This window comes from Corvus moneduloides, chromosome 5 (assembly GCF_009650955.1).
Source record: "Corvus moneduloides isolate bCorMon1 chromosome 5, bCorMon1.pri, whole genome shotgun sequence".
NCBI classification, from domain to species: Eukaryota; Metazoa; Chordata; class Aves; order Passeriformes; family Corvidae; genus Corvus; species Corvus moneduloides.
The window spans coordinates 8,930,281-8,945,987 of NC_045480.1; the positions used below are offsets into that span (position 1 = coordinate 8,930,281).

The 15,707-nt window shown below is 37.7% G+C and overlaps 1 protein-coding gene across 2 annotated transcripts in view; it reads left to right on the top strand.

Annotated features, from left to right (window-relative positions):
- Nucleotides 1-15,707, top strand: part of FAM193A (family with sequence similarity 193 member A) — a 78,322-nt gene that overhangs the window by 43,802 nt on the left and 18,813 nt on the right. The window contains exons 8-14 of one of the 2 annotated variants that reach the window (XM_032109344.1): nucleotides 3,805-3,949; nucleotides 8,685-8,762; nucleotides 9,353-9,487; nucleotides 10,335-10,447; nucleotides 10,600-10,842; nucleotides 12,771-12,924; nucleotides 13,031-13,210. In XM_032109344.1, the coding sequence (XP_031965235.1) occupies nucleotides 3,805-3,949; nucleotides 8,685-8,762; nucleotides 9,353-9,487; nucleotides 10,335-10,447; nucleotides 10,600-10,842; nucleotides 12,771-12,924; nucleotides 13,031-13,210 (1,048 nt within the window). The remainder of the gene's footprint in view (nucleotides 1-3,804; nucleotides 3,950-8,684; nucleotides 8,763-9,352; nucleotides 9,488-10,334; nucleotides 10,448-10,599; nucleotides 10,843-12,770; nucleotides 12,925-13,030; nucleotides 13,211-15,707) is intronic. The other variant, XM_032109345.1, reaches the window with a different exon arrangement.

The following is a 15,707-nucleotide window of genomic DNA, read 5'->3' on the forward strand; positions in this document are numbered from 1 at the left end:
TGTGTACTGCCAAAGCATTTGGTTTTTCTAGGGAAGAGGTGTTAATAGAAATTTTCTTTACCCTAAATCTGAACATTTTTAACATACAGTCATAGGTAGTTCATCTTGAACTCTCAGTCTTCTTTGTGATGAAGTTGCATTTATGATCTGTGTACACGTGTTTTAAAGGTATTGTCTTGGATAAGTTTCCCCGGTACAAGAGCACTTCATCTAATTCTGTCACAAGTGATGTTGCTCACAGTGAATGAAGAAATTTCTTTTGAGTCCTCCTTCTCCTAGCAGATACTAGAAAGGAGAACAAAAAAAGACAAAAAACTTTAATTGTTGCCAGACTCAGCAAGAAGTCTAAGGTCTCTTGTAAGTTACCCAATTCATGTAGATGAAACTGGGTTGATACTGAAAACCTTTCTTACCCCCCCTCCCAACAGCTAATTTTGTTGCTATGTTCAACAACATGTTGTTTAATTGTGTATTTTTCCAGTGGTCTGTGGCTTCTTTTTCTGTCACTGTTCTCCATCATGTCCATGCTTTTTGACAAGGCCTCTCTTCATCTCCTGACTATATAAAAATGTTTAAATTGCCTTCATCTGCAGAGCTAAGAATGGTCTAAGTGAGCTTTATGATCATTTCTTAACAAAAGCATTTTTCATTTCATTTACCTGTTCTTCTCAACTGCTACTGCAATTAAAGTCGGAGCAACACAAGTTGTTTTTCTGCTGTCACTGTGGTGACAGCCACCCTCAAATCTTAAAATATGATGAAATCAGAATCTCTTCCTGCAGGAGTTTCTTTTCCAGTGCATTTGTGTTTGCTAGGTAGCTTATGTGAAACACCCTTAAACTTACTGTTTTATGTAGTTTGATTCACATGAATCATTTTTAGATAGGAAAGGTTCAGCAGAACCCATTTCTAGGTTTTATAGTGTATGTCCTGCTTTTCTTTGATAAACGTAATCTATGTTTGTATTCATGGACTCTCAGGATTTTACTGTTGAGTTCTCTGTGTCTTGAAGTGACAGAATTAGATTTCTCTTGGAAGGATACATTTCTGCCTTCCATTGGAAATTGGTGGAGAAATGTTCTATCACAGAAGCCTCACACAGAAAAGCAGGGATCAGCCTAGGCCTCTAGACATTTGGTCAACAGAGAATCGCTTATGTGCAGTAGAGCAAGTATTGCCAGAGTTTCTTTACAAAAGAGCATTGGCCTCATTATTTTCTCTTCCTGAGGAGAAATGTGAAATGGCATTTTGACATTTCAGCTTTACTTAGATTTTGGGTGTTCATCCTTTCTTTCATCCTTTGCTTAAATCACAAAATTTTTTTTGTTAATCTCTGGCTTTTTCAGCACATGTAGTTGGTGTTCTGTGGTTAGTTCCAAGGGTGCTTATCAGATGTCTGACTAGAAAAGGTGTTCGCATAGGGAGGTTTAAACAGCAGCTTTATGGGGATGGAGATGGCTTCACTGATACAAGATCAGCTGTGTCAGTATTCCACAGTTGACAGGGGACATCTGCTGGGGTAAACTACCAGGATCTTAATGTGTTGTATCCTGTTTGGCTACACAGTCAGCAGCTGTGGCTTGTTTAGGAGGCAGCTCAGCGGCACAATCTGCAGACCAGCTGTAAGGGCTGTCCTGGCTTAGCAAGAGTTAATTAGTCATCAGGGCTTCTAGGTCAGACACAGCATTTCATAAGGATGTATTTTCATAATGATTATTTAAGGAAATCCAGTCCTTTCAAATGTGAGTGGGCAGTACTTCCTGATGAAGGTGTCAATATGAAGAGTTTTTTAGAGGTTAAATGATATTGATTGGATTAAGATGCTTCTGATTATATGCAGCCTCTGATATGCCTCCTGCATTCACCAGATTGCTTTATTGGGGTGTGGTAATGGAGTGACTGATACGTGGGGCTTCTCTGCCCCCTTGCTTTCCCAGCATGGGATGGGACAGTGGTGAGGATATTAGTAGAGCTGTGGTTAAATGCTGTTCAAAAAAATTGTGCTCGTGATCAAAATATGTAGGCATACAGTTTGTCAGCAGGTATGGCTTGGAAGTCTTGGTTACTTTAAAGTGAGCAGTTCTTGTTAATTTTTATGTATGTGTTATTCTTTTTATTACCTTTTTTTATACTGGTGTCCTGGAATATATTCTGCCTCTGTCTAGAGGACTGAAATGTTACCTAGATTGTTACTTTATACTTGCCTTGGGGGGTGAAAGTGTATTTACTAGTATCACATTAGCTTTACTCAGAGTCACAATAAAAAATTAAAGTGTAAATGCTGTTGTATTGCTAATACAAAATTTTTTTAATTGACTTCTTTCGCTTGTAACTTTAGAGCATATTTTAAAAAAGATTCTGTGTGCAACTACTGCTTGAAAGACTAGTACTACTCAGGAGCAGATATGAGAACAAATTACTGATTTCTGTACAGTAGGGATCTGATTTTCACATAAATTCATAATGTCAGAAACAGGTTCCAAAAAAAGTAGTGAACTGTGGTCTAGTAACAGGAGTTGACAGTGTTTGCAGTATAGTAAGGAAGTGTTGTATCCTGAAGCCACTGTATCCTTTGAAACTTTTTGTACTCTTCAAACCATGGACATCCCAAGTTTTAATGCACAGAGTTGCTTGTGCACCCTTCATAAGTGATTGTGTTGCAGGTTCTGGGCAAAAACAACAAAACAAATTTGAATTTATTGGCAAAGTCACACTATCAGCAGTAACTTGGTGCTTACTGAGTTGTCTGTTTGCTTAGCTCTTCATTATGGTTAGTTGCCAAGTTAAAATTAAGGGCTTAGTTCTTTGCTAGGTGACAGGCAGGACTATGTGGTTCTGAGGTTGGGTTGGCATCCTGTTGCAATGAAAATCTATATGTAACAAACCTCCCTGAAATGCTGGAACTGGGCTTAAGTATCACATTTTGAGATGCTTCAATTTTGGTTTATTTTGGAACTGGCTTTGATTTGCTACACAACCTCTGTGACTAATTAATTATCACACAGTTTCTCCTTAATTACTGAGTAGAAAAATATTGTAAAGCTTCAGTTTATTTGTGTCAATTGACAGGTCATTACAGTTCAGTGTGGTTTAAACACATGTTACTGAGTAGAATTTTGTCTTTTATTATTTCTAAAGTCAGTGTACTGGAAGTTGACATACTTACTTAGGAAGCATTATGCTGTGCAAAGATGCAGGAGTAGGAAGGGAGGTAAGTCTGTTGCCTGTTTCTGGGGCTCCTCACAGAGACAGTCATCAGTGACTGGCATACCCATGTTTTGAATTCCTTGCTGCTCAAGTGATAGTAGACAGCTGCTAGTATCTCACTTGCCTCATTCTACAGCACGTTTCCCACCTGGAACTCCAACTCATCCAGTAATCTTTTTACCACTGGTCATGAGAGTTCTGCTTAACAAGCTTCTGGCTTTATTTTTATTATGTAGCTCTGCAGTGGTTTGTCAACGTGTATATTTAGCCCATAGAATTTGGAAGGATAAATATATCAAGCAACAAAATTTGAACAAATAGGTTTGTCATCTTGTTGCTCATGGGAAAGAGGCTCTAGCAATGTGGCACTTCCCACATTCTCGCTATTGTTGGTTGCAGAAGATTGGAATAAGCAGAGTTTGGATAATTTTTGAAAAACTACTAAAAATACTCAATATTTGGGATACAAGCAGCTACGTGGGCCTAGGTGTGTCAATAATCACATTTTCACAACCTTCTTTTTTGGCTGGCAGAACTTAAAAGTGTGATTCTTCAGTGAAATGTCTCTTCCATAACAAGTGCTATTTGAACTTTTAGGCTTGGAACAACACACGATTCCTGTAGTGAAGATATGTATAGTACCTTGCTACAAAGGTATCATCAGCTGGAACAGGAAATGGGCCAAGTTGCTGAAGCATGGCTTGAATGCCAGAAAAGAATAGATGATTATGTTGATGAACAGGTAAGAGTCATGCAAACAGTCTCAAGACTGATTATGTAGGGAGCAGCCCATGCAGGACTGTGCCTTCAGTGAAGAATAATTTCTTGGGTATTTTTATCCAGGGCTTTGAAGCAACAAAATGTAACTTCTTTCATTCATGTTTGTCATTCACAGTAGAGAAGCACTAACTTACCAATACTTAGTGATGATTGTACAATGACATATTCAAATTGTTAAAGCAGATTGGTGTGTTGTTGTTTAGAGATGGTCTTTGAACATTTTTTAATTACATTAGCCAATAAATGAGCCATAGGAAAGAAAAATAACCCATTCCACAAAACTCCCTAATCTTTCAAAATAGTAAGTGAACAAAATGTAATCCAGAGGAAGAGGTAGCTTTTAAAAATTATGGCATGTTTCATAGTGTGTTGATGATCATTGTACAGTTGTCAAAACAGGAGCTGCAGTTTGTCTCAATGCATAAATGTGAGACCTCTGAAGTAGTCTTTTAATCAAGCATATGATCTGATAGCTTATTCTTCTGAATTTGTGCTACGTTTCAGAAAATAGTCATGCTATTGTACTAACTCCAACATTGTTGAGAGCTTCATTTTCAGGAAAATAGCTGTTTATTTTGCAAGAGGTTGTTTATACTCTTCAAAAACTTCTCCTGTGGCTTTTGTCTCACGCTCGAAAAACTTAATTTTTTTAAAGCACCTCAGGATAAGAACTAAAGTTTGCTTAGCTGAATCATAAGTGTACTGGAAGAAAAAATGTCTTGGAAATAACCAAAGATAGAGAATTTTATAGAACTTTCCTTCTGTTTTGAAGTTTTATGAGCAGTAGGAATATGGAGAACTAATTTGAGATTCAGTAATGCTATGTTGCTTCTATAGATGACAAGCATACTTTAGTCTTACAGTACACTGTAAATGTCCTTCAGAAGTGGTTCCTTGCATTGAAGATTTAAGTGAACTTTTACCATTAATTCCAGTGCCTTCAAGATGGAGACAAGATAGAACTAGTTTTATTTTTACAGATTGCTCTATATTTGGGGTCTGCATCTGTGAGCTATGAGTTACTAAGTTTTATCTTGGTCTGGCTGCTTTTGTGCACCTAAATATTGCAGCTCAGTAAAATGTCACCATCTCACATTCTATGCTACTAGAAGTCATCTTTCCCATGGTGTCAGGGTGTCATGGCTGTCTGATATTGCCTCTCTAGTAAGAAAGGAAGCACACTTCACTTCATCGTTCAGCTTTTTTTTTTTTTTTTAAGTGGCATTTCAGTATAGAGTCACGTTCATATTTGGCTTCTGACTGGTTGTTCTGCACCACTTGATAAACAGCTCTTAACTGAGTTTTCTGTATTTTTTTTTTTTTTATCAAGTGACCATGCAGCTGCCACAAGTCCCATCTTGTAGCATTTTTTTAATTTGCTCAGTGAAACCTGTATCCTGATGCAAACAGGCACCCTTCTCCCAGTTGGGGGAATTTAATGTGATAACTTATTTCCGAATGACCGAAAATACCTGCAAGGGGGTGTATGTAGGGGAAACAATTCTAAAACTTAAACCATCAAATTTTAAAGAAGATACTGATATTTATATTGGTGTTTATATATAGGAAAAAGCATTTTCACAATCATGCCTTAAACCCCACATTGGTGATAACCTCTGGTTATACTCTCGTGTTTAAAAATACGTCATTCAGTATGACCATCATACTTGAATTTGCAGTGATATTTTTGTCAACAAGGTAGGAATCAGAAAGCCCTGCTGCTATAGAAACTGTGGCTCTTGACTAGTGAATCCATGTTCATTAGTTGCTTGCCTCTTGGCTTAACAAAGTTACGAGGTTTTGTTGGTAGTGTTTGAAAGGTTAAAAAGAAAAGGAGATGGAAGAATGGTTCTCGTTTATCTGTTGGGGAACTATACCCAAAACAGGGTATTGGCAGAGATAATTAATGGACCCTCCACTACTGTGTGTTATGTTACTTGTTGGTAAAAAAAGTGGATAGCTCTTGCAAGCAATACAAATATTAATTGTTTAAGACTGTGTAAGATATCTGTGTCATGTACAGACATATAACTTAATGCACTGGTGGGCCACGTGTTTATGTCGTGATAAAGTTTAGAATAAGGAGTCGTCTGTATCAGTGCCTGTATTAATCATATGTTAAATCTGAGGAAGATCTTTGGAGTGTCTGGAGCACAGGAGAGTTTTAAGTGTATGCATCCTGTACCTCCAGATCCTAGTTTCCTTACCAAACTTACACTACATTTACCTGAGGAGGTCCTGGGTTATTTCAACAAGTTAATGACTAGATAGTCATATATACTTTGTGTAAAAGTGTTTCCTTTTTTTGTTTGTTGGGGTTTTTTTTAACTGAAATGTTTTTGCCCAGGGAGAACTTCTTGCTTGTCTCTCCATATTAGTGTGTGATTTTTATTTTTTTTACAGTCCTGGTCAATTCAGTAGGCAAAGTAGTATGAGTTTAATTGGCTTTTGTCTTTATGGTGGCTGTGTAGATAATTGAAGCAGTCAGTATTTTTGTGTGCTAAGAGTTTGTGATAGGAGGAATTATTTTTATTAGTTCTAGTGAAATATAAGAAAATATATTCATACATGGAAATTGGTAGCTGAGATTTGCGATTCACATTTGGTGCAGGCTTTAAAATTTGGAAGGAACAAGCATCCTGTGATATATGTATGGACATCAGAGTTTTCACAGATGACTTAATGTTATGTTTCTGTTCTGACCAGACTGCTGGCTTTGTTTCATTAGTAAATCCATTTCAGAATGGAAAAATACTTGTTTACCTGTCTGTCTCGCTTGTCTGATGGAGCTCAAATACTTTTTAGCCTCAAATAAACAGGGAGGAAGGAAGAGGGTGGTAGTGGCCCTCTCTTCTCCATTGGGCAGTGGTAGTAGCTTACTCAGTACAGATGTACAAGACTGAAGTGTAATTTTTTTTTTTTCTGATGGCATTTGAATTTATCTCCCACTCCCTAGCAGAGTTCTTGGGCATGATTCACGAGGTTTGTATTGCAGCTGCTTTGCTCTGGTGAAATAAATATTCACTGGGGAGAAGAATTAAGGGAGAGAAGTGGGTTTCTATTATTTATGGAATCCTTAACTTAAGACACTTACAGACATGGAGTATTGGAAAGGCTGCAAAGGTAGAAGTAGGAAAACTTGAGTGTCAGCTCCTGTTCCTGTTAATGCATGGGTACCAAGACTTATCCCATCCTGTTTGCTGTGATAGTTTCTTGGCAGGCTTGAGCAGGCAGCTCCCAGTTAATGCACTGGCTGTTTTAAATGTTGTTCTCTGGCATTAAAAGTCTTCTCTTACAAAGTATAGTGAATGGGGGTGGCTGACTTTGATGGTGAGGGTTCAGGTGTCAGGGCACCTAAACCAGTGAGTATTGCTGACTTTAAATATAGCTCAAGGGTTCTCAGGAGCTGATAGTGCACCCAGGATGAAATTTCTGATGTTGCTTGCCACAGGCTCTGCAGTACCTTTTAGTGTGTCTAAGAAATGGTAGGAGCGATTTAAGACTATTTTGTGGGTGCCTTTTTTTTTTTTTTTTTTTTATTTTTAAACACACATGGACATGGTAAACTCCTTTTTGGTGTTAGTGTAATCTCACTGGAGCAAAGGAAATCCAAATCCACAGTAGTAATTAAAGTATGATGCTGATAGTTTTAGAAATTAGTTAGGCAAAATTTTACCACTTAATACTGCTTCAGATCCCCAGCTTAAAATTTCATCTTCCCAAGTTAAATAATGATAATAGCAGTAATATATTTAGCTTAATAGTAGGACTTTAAACTTTTGATCAAGTATGAATTTCTGGAGGCATGCTTTTGAAGATAAAAAGAATGTTGCGAACGGTGTAACCTACTGGTCTTCGGCTCGCTAACCTGTTTTTATGAAGCAATTTCTTATATTCTATAAGGTGATAGATGATGATGATGATTATTTAGGTAAATAAAAAAAAGGACTGTAAAAGATAACCCAGGTAGATGTTTACCATCACTGATGAAGTAATGCTGTTAAAATGTAAGGTACCACAGGAGGAACTTTGTTCTTGCATTTTGTTGTGTTAAAGTTCATAAAAGCTTTTGTGTTCTGTCAGAGTCAATTTATTTACTAAATCAGAAAAATATCATTTGTGTACAAAAATTAGTGACTCTGTGCATTTATGGCGATATGATTCAGGAGACAAGTAATTATAAAGTGTTTTTCCAGCCTGAGAAAAACCAAGGGGCATGAAAAACTTTGAGGAATAAATGTGCTAAATAGTGTTAGTCTAGGTCACTACTTCTGATTCTTTTGACTCTTTGGCTGATCAGTTCCACATGTGGGACTTCAGGGTTTACACTTGAGCCTGCATTAAGGCCTTGCCATAAGTCTGATATCTCTAGATTTTAATGGATTTTAGTGAATCTGAGATGTCGAGTATTTAATACTAATCACATTTTATTAAAAATGTTCCAAAACTATTTAATGCAAAGAAAGGTTAACATAAGGAGAAACAGTGGAAAAAATCAGAGTGAAAAATCATGTCACTGCATATCAAATCTTTTAAGTGACTGAAATTATTAGCAAGTAAAATACATTTCATATTGACTGTGTAAGTACTTGCAGAATAGTATAGATAAGCTAGGTTTAATGTAACTGATGGCCAATTGACAACAAAGTAGGTTTTTTATTGTTAAATCAATGAGTTTTCCTCAAATTGTGTTTTAGATGGCAATGAAAACAAAACAACGCATGCTAAAGGAAGACTGGGAATTTTTTAAACAGAGGCGTTTTATTGAAGAGCAGGTAGGATTTTTTTTTCATTCCATTCTAAGTTATATTAATGCTACACATATATTTGTAAGATGCAAACATGAGTGTAGTATGTTGTACTAGTTCTGTGCAATCTAATTCTGCAACTACGCTGGGCATGAAATTTGCTCAGCTAAAATACAGAAAAGTGAAATCCAAGAAGAGCAGGTAAAAGTATGTAATGTCAGTTACTGCAAGGTAAAACATAAACACTGTAGTCTTAGGACTGAATGCCAGGTATTTAAAAATCTTTGTACAAAAAAAAAGGGGGATTTTTGTTGCCTTAGAGTGGGATCCAAAGCAGCCAATACATTGAGTGTGGAGCTGTCTTGATGTACATGGTAGGGAGTATTGTGCTCAAGATTTTAACATGTGCCTGTGTGTGTGCAGGAGTATGAGCCACAGTATCAGGGCAGGTAATTCCACCTGTTGAGACTTTGGAGATAGCTCCTGCATCTGTTTTGTGGGGGAAAAGGCTGAGCAGAACTGTGTTCCTTTTTTCAAGCTGTAGCCAGAGAGGGGCCAATAGAAGTTTCTACCTTATTATAAAACTGCTGTTTAAGACTCAGTACTCTCTTCTGCAGCCTAGAAGTGTTCAAGTGTGCATCATGCTTTCCATAAGAGTACAGTGGGCTTCGGATAGAGTCAACTCTGGATGGAGAGCCTCTCCGTTCCTGTACCAGGATGCAGAAAGAAATGCTAGTCATGAGCCAGAGAGAGTATGATAGTACATTTTAATAAACTTAATCTTAAGCTAAAATTGGCAATGTCTCAGAGCAGTCATCAGTAAGTACTTTTTCCTATAAGGAACGTAAGCCTGTGTTAACCATGTCTTCAGAACATCTGGTATACAGGTCTCCTCAGAGGACTTGAGGAAGAATCCTCTTTTTCCTTGATCCTAATTGGCCTTAAGTGACCATGGCTGCTTAGGTAAGGATCAGGTTTGGGCATCCATAGAAGTAGAGCTTAGGCACATCCTTGTTTAACCTAAGGCTTGTAGGTATCTAATGAAATTAGGTGCTTTCAGGATTAGGCCTCTGCCAGGTGGAGATTATTTGGATAGCATTTTTTCACTAATGCAGTCAAGTCCTGTTTTGGGCAGCTACTCTTGACTCTATACCATTGTAGCTACCAAATTAGTCCTAATTTTTTTGTTTTGCAAGTTAAGGATCAGTTTGCTTTCTCCGTTTGTCAGCAGTGTCCTTTTGTGCATACCATGAACCAAGACAAAAACTGCTCTAGTTCAGAATGCATCAGCAGATATACCATGCAAGATGTATGTATGAATGAGTCAAGGACATGGACTTGCCTACTTTCCTATTTCATAGTAGAAACATACTTTATTTGAACAGTATTGATGCCGAATGTTTGTTGTTTGTAACTTTGAGCTTCCTCAAAGCTTCCTCGTGATCAAAATGCCACCTTCATGAAATTCTGAATTATTCTGCTTTTAAATTATTTTGTCCAAAGAACCCTTTTTGGTTATGTAACTTGTCATTATGTGCCATTGAATTTTTAACGGGAAGACTTGCACTACTAAAACACTGCCTTTACCATTTACTGCAGCTTAATAACAAGAAAGCACTATCTGGGGAGAACAACTTCACAGACACAATGAGACACATGCTGTCATCACGTTTGAGCATGCCTGACTGTCCCAACTGTAATTATAGAAGAAGGTGAGCTGATGTTTTTAGTATGAAATCATAATAAATCATTACTTTCCTGTTCAAGGCAAAAAGAAAACATTATTGGAACAAAGAGTGTGGTTACTTTAAATAAATGCTAGTTAAATAAGGTGATAAAAATCTGTAATTTAATTCTTGAACAGATGTACTTGTGATGACTGCAGTCTTTCACATATTTTAACGTGTGGCATCATGGATTCTCCCATAACGGATGATATCCACATTAACCAGTTACCACTACAAATTGATTCTGCTCCGGATTATTTATCTGAGATCCGCCCACCCAGTATGTCTTCAGCAAGTTCAGGATCGGGTTCCAGCTCACCTATCACAATTCAGCAACATCCCAGACTGATCCTCACAGATAATGGTTCTGCACCAACTTTGTAAGTTCTTTTTTCCATTTTAAGTTTTTGTAGTGAATTGAACTTAAGCAGGCAAATGACATTGGCAGGCTATCATTATGTAATGCTAGTTTTGCCTCAGAAAATTATTTAATAGTGGTGCTGTATTCAGCTGACCACAACTGCAGTGCTGTATGTTGTGCAAACATATATGCTATAAAAAAAATCCTGCCAAATTTCTGAAAATTTCTGAAGATACTGCATTAACAGTATTGCCAGAAGTGTTTGTAGTGTGTGCTTTCCTGCTTTGCAATTACAAGGACATCAGATATTGATCTACTTTGGAGCGTTGTGTTAAAATGTCAGATTTTCCTAAACTGAGCAAGGGAACTGGCATTCTTTTCTCTGAAGTATTGTCCTTTCATATGAATTGCTTTAGTTCCAAAAAGCCTTTATTGTATGGCTTTTAGGATTGTTGAACCTGTGTTAATATGTGTCTTGCATCAAAAATTACGGTCCCTATCAGAAGTATCTGTCACCCACTTTCTTACACTCCATTCAGTCACCATCAGATTTGAGACATAAGTTTAATGGTGGACTTCTGCCCCTTCATAATTCCAAAGGGTTAAAGCTTCTTGGTGGGCTGGCTTTTTACTCACTATGGGTACAGCTAACCAGCTCCCCTATCATGTGACATTCTAAAGGAATACTTAAAAACCCCAGCTTGGGTACTTGAGTGGTGGGAACACTGAAATAATTAAATAACTGCTGTAGGTACAGTCAAGGAAATTTGCCTTTGGTGTTCCATGTTAATATGGTGTGATGAACAAGGAGAGTGCAGATGTGTGGGATGTGTCTGGTGACTGTCAGTCACTAAGTTCCATTTCCTCTAAACATTTATCTACTACCACCAATAGTAGTAGATAAATGTTTAATCTTTCATTACAGAGTTTTAGTTTCTGAACCCATTCGGGGAGCACTTGAAAACAGCTACATATTCTTAAGTGTGCGCTTTGCGATTTCTATAAACTCTTACTAGTGTTGGTGCTGAAATGTCAAAAATTGTTCAATTTGTCTCTTCAGAAGCTAGTTCAGTTGAATCCAAGTATTATTTACTGTAGGAAGCCTATTTTTAGGGAAATACCACTGCTCCTTGGGGAAGTGCCATTTTATGTCTCATACTATCTGCTGTGTTTTATTTCTTCATTGCACATTTGAAATATGCCTAATGGTGCCATCATGTAATTAAATTTTGGCTCAGTATTTTATGGAATGCAACAAGATAAAGTGCACAGTTTAAGAGCTCTGGATTATTGTAGCAACATAAACTAACCAATCTTTGCAACACTTCCCTGGAGTGAGTAATTAAATGTGCATGTTCTTTTAGTATCTGTTTGTACAGCAAAAAATTCCATTAAGTGTTTTAGTGCATATTCTGAAAAGCAGGAAGATGTGGGATTGTCTACAGACTAATTGCATTGAGAAATTTAAGAGGTACTGTGATGTGTTCGGTGTTCCCTTCTCACTGGTGTGACATTTGATGTGTGGAAAAACTTGAATTTTATATTGTGTTTTTTTCCACTTTGCAATTTCTGTGAAGGAAGACATTGGCATAGGGCTTTTTTCATCAAATTAAAGGTCATCAATATCCTGGAATTACTAATTCCATAGATTCTTGGTCAGAAAACAGTGTTTGAAAAATCTTTTACCCAAAGCCAGGAGAGAATCTTACTTTCGATCAAGCCTGTCACATTCAGGCATGTCACTGCTGCATTCAGTAGGATTATGTGGCAGGTTGCTTGATTTTACTTACTTGAAAAAGTAAATTCAGTTGAACTTGGAAGACCATCCTTGACTCCTAATTGGAACATTTATACAAGGGATACCCTCAGCTTTATTTCATCTTGGTGTTCTAGCTGCTTTCACTATAACTGAGCACTGTGATTTATCTAAGCCTTTTTTCCCCTCAGTGGTAGTGATGATGATGATGTTGCACCATTATCAGCAAAATTTGCTGATATCTACCCACTGAATAATTATGATGATGCAGAGGTTGTAGCCAACATGAATGGAATCCACAGCGAGATAAACGGCGGCGGTGAAAACATGGCATTGAAAGATGAGGTACAGCATTCACAGTGTTCTAGTTTTTTCTGGTATTTGGATGTGCTCACTGGAGAAATGCTTGTCCTTGTTAATGTCCCCATGTTAATGAGTTAATCTTGTCCAGTCTCCTCAGGTGAGCAGTACGAGCAGCAGTTCCTCAGAAGCAGATGATGAAGAAGCAGATGGGGAGAGCAGTGGTGAGCCACCAGGGAGTCAAAAGGAGGAAATGTCTCTAGGAAAAAGGGCATTAAGGAAAGATGACACAAAAATGGATAGTCCACCACCTTCTTACCCCACTCAGCAGGTACAGTCATCTAAAAGCATCTTGTAGTAGATGAGTTTCTGAAATTTGTCTGTTTGAATGAGACGACATTTATGTCGTCAATTGATTTTTTAACTTAATATTTTAAGTTGTCAGTAGGTAAGTATGATACCTAAAATAACTAATTGTTGCATTGTCATGTCAAATAATCTTCTAGTCAAAACCTGAAATATATTAGTTATATTGAAAGTGGCTTCAGGAAAAGGGGAAAAAGCTTATTCCCACCTGTGTCAATTAGAAACACAAACTAACAAGCATGTCTGTTTGGAAGATCAGCCTGGACTTTGCTAAATATTAATGTTATGTTATTTGAAATAAATTAGGGTGGGGGGTGGATGTTACGAATACTTAGTTAATGTATTTTTTTTCATACTCTATTTGAGGACTACCTTTCCTTGTGTATTTAAATCCATTGTGTGACTTATGTCATGGTTCTTGGGGTGTTTGATTTTTTGTTTGTTTTTAGTGGTTTAAGATTATGAAGCTCTTGACTGTAAGGTCATCAGACCACCTAGAGAACCATGCCTAGATGATCTGCTCAGCAAGTAGTGGTGTTTGGTTTAGCAGCTGAGCACCAAAGCAAAGTATCTGATGGACTTGTCTTTGTAACCACATGGATTTCAATCTGAGCTACGCTGCAGCTACAACGTGGGCTCCCTGCTTTGAGAGAGACTGTCACTTTTATGTCTTATTGCACAAGAGAATCCACACTGGTGCACTTCTGAGAGCTTAGACAGCAGTCATCTCCCAGTAGATGTTATCCTCTGATTAGGATATTTTAAGACCTTCCACTGGAAGTAATTTCTCATGTGTTAAGAGTATTAAACTAATTTTCTTTCAGCAAATATGTTGAGGGTTTTTTCTATGTATGGCTGACCAATGCCATAAAAATTACATGAGGTGAGGCCTCTGTCAGACTAGTTTGAAACTGGTGAAGAGATCCAGTATTTGTTGTGGAAAATCAAATGAGATTATATAAGTCTACTTGCCTTAGGGAAGCAAACTAAAATGCAGGATAAAAAGACGGATTTAGCCTTTCTCTTTTTTTCTTTGAGGAATAAGAATTTTCTGAGAATGACTCTGAGGAACTCTTAATGACTTTCTTTTTTTAGTCTAATCCTCTAATCAGAGCTGAGTAGTGTAGTGTTGTATTTAAGTGATCGATTTCACTGGTACATGTCATATAATGCCAAAAAATCTCAAATTCACCTCTTGAGATTGCTAATTTACTCAGGATCTCTATTTCTCTTGGACTCCTTTTCAGTACCCAATTTGTCAGAATTGGGTTTTGAGTCTCAACAGTTTGTTTGAAATCTTTTTTCTGTTTTCATTTGTCAGTTGATTAGTCTTGATTTCTGGATAGTACTAAATTTTTTGTTATAAAGGTGGGGGAGGGGTTGTTTTCTTTATACATGAAATTAATTCAATCTTTGTATTTGATTTATGAAATCTGTTATTTGTTAAAATATACCTCGTGTTGGAGGCTGTAATGCTTTTAAGTGAGAATGATGAGTTACTTGTTTCTGAGAGGAAGGCGTATTTAAGAAGAGCATCACCTGTCAGTTCTTCTCTAGAAAGCTAATACTTAATGTTACACTTGTGGAAAAATGTGAACTGTCACATTGGTGGGAAAAACAGAAATTGGGAAGTGTTCTTGGTATTGCTTCTGGTAAAATTATCTACCAGTGAAATGTCAGGTGACAGTGGCAGGAAAAAGTAATGAGCTGAGAGGGAAATGGAGCTTCTCTTTCCCAGGCTGCTTTTCTTCTAAAGTCTTCAGTTCTTTTGAGGCAAGAGAGGCTGATTATGCCTTGAGATCAGTACAAGTTTCTAAAGTGTGGATTTTTCATGGTTGGTGCAATTATGAAATCTTTATGAGAAATGTCAGCCTCACATATTTATGGAGTAGTTGAGTTTGGAAGGGGCTTGTGCAGGTAATCTAGACCAGCTTTCCTGGTCAAAGCAAGGTCATCTAGAGAAGGTGGGGTCAGCACAGTGTCCAGTTGGGGTTTGAATATTGCCATGGATGGGCACTCTAGAACTGCTGTGGGTGATACATTCCAGTGTTCAGCCACTCTCACAAATGAACGGTTTAAGTTTGAGTGGAATTTCCTGTATTTCAGTCTGTGCCCGTTTCCTCTGATCCTTTCATGGGATACCACTGAGAGGAGCCTGGATCTGTCCTTTCTGTACTTCCCCACCCAGGGAACACACACTGATAAGATCCCACTGAGTCTTTTCTGTTGAGGCTGAACAGTCCTAGTGCTCTCATTCTCTCCTTGACAGATGCTCCCATCTTTGTGGTCCTTCACTGGACTGACAGCAGTGCATCCATGTGCCTCGTACTTGGTAGCCTAGAACTGAGCCTGGCACTGGTCTCACCAGTACTGAGCAGAGTGGAAAGATTGCCTCCCTTGACATGCTGTTTGTGCTCTGCCTAATGCAGCTGAGGACTGCTTCCAATTTTATCAGCTAATCA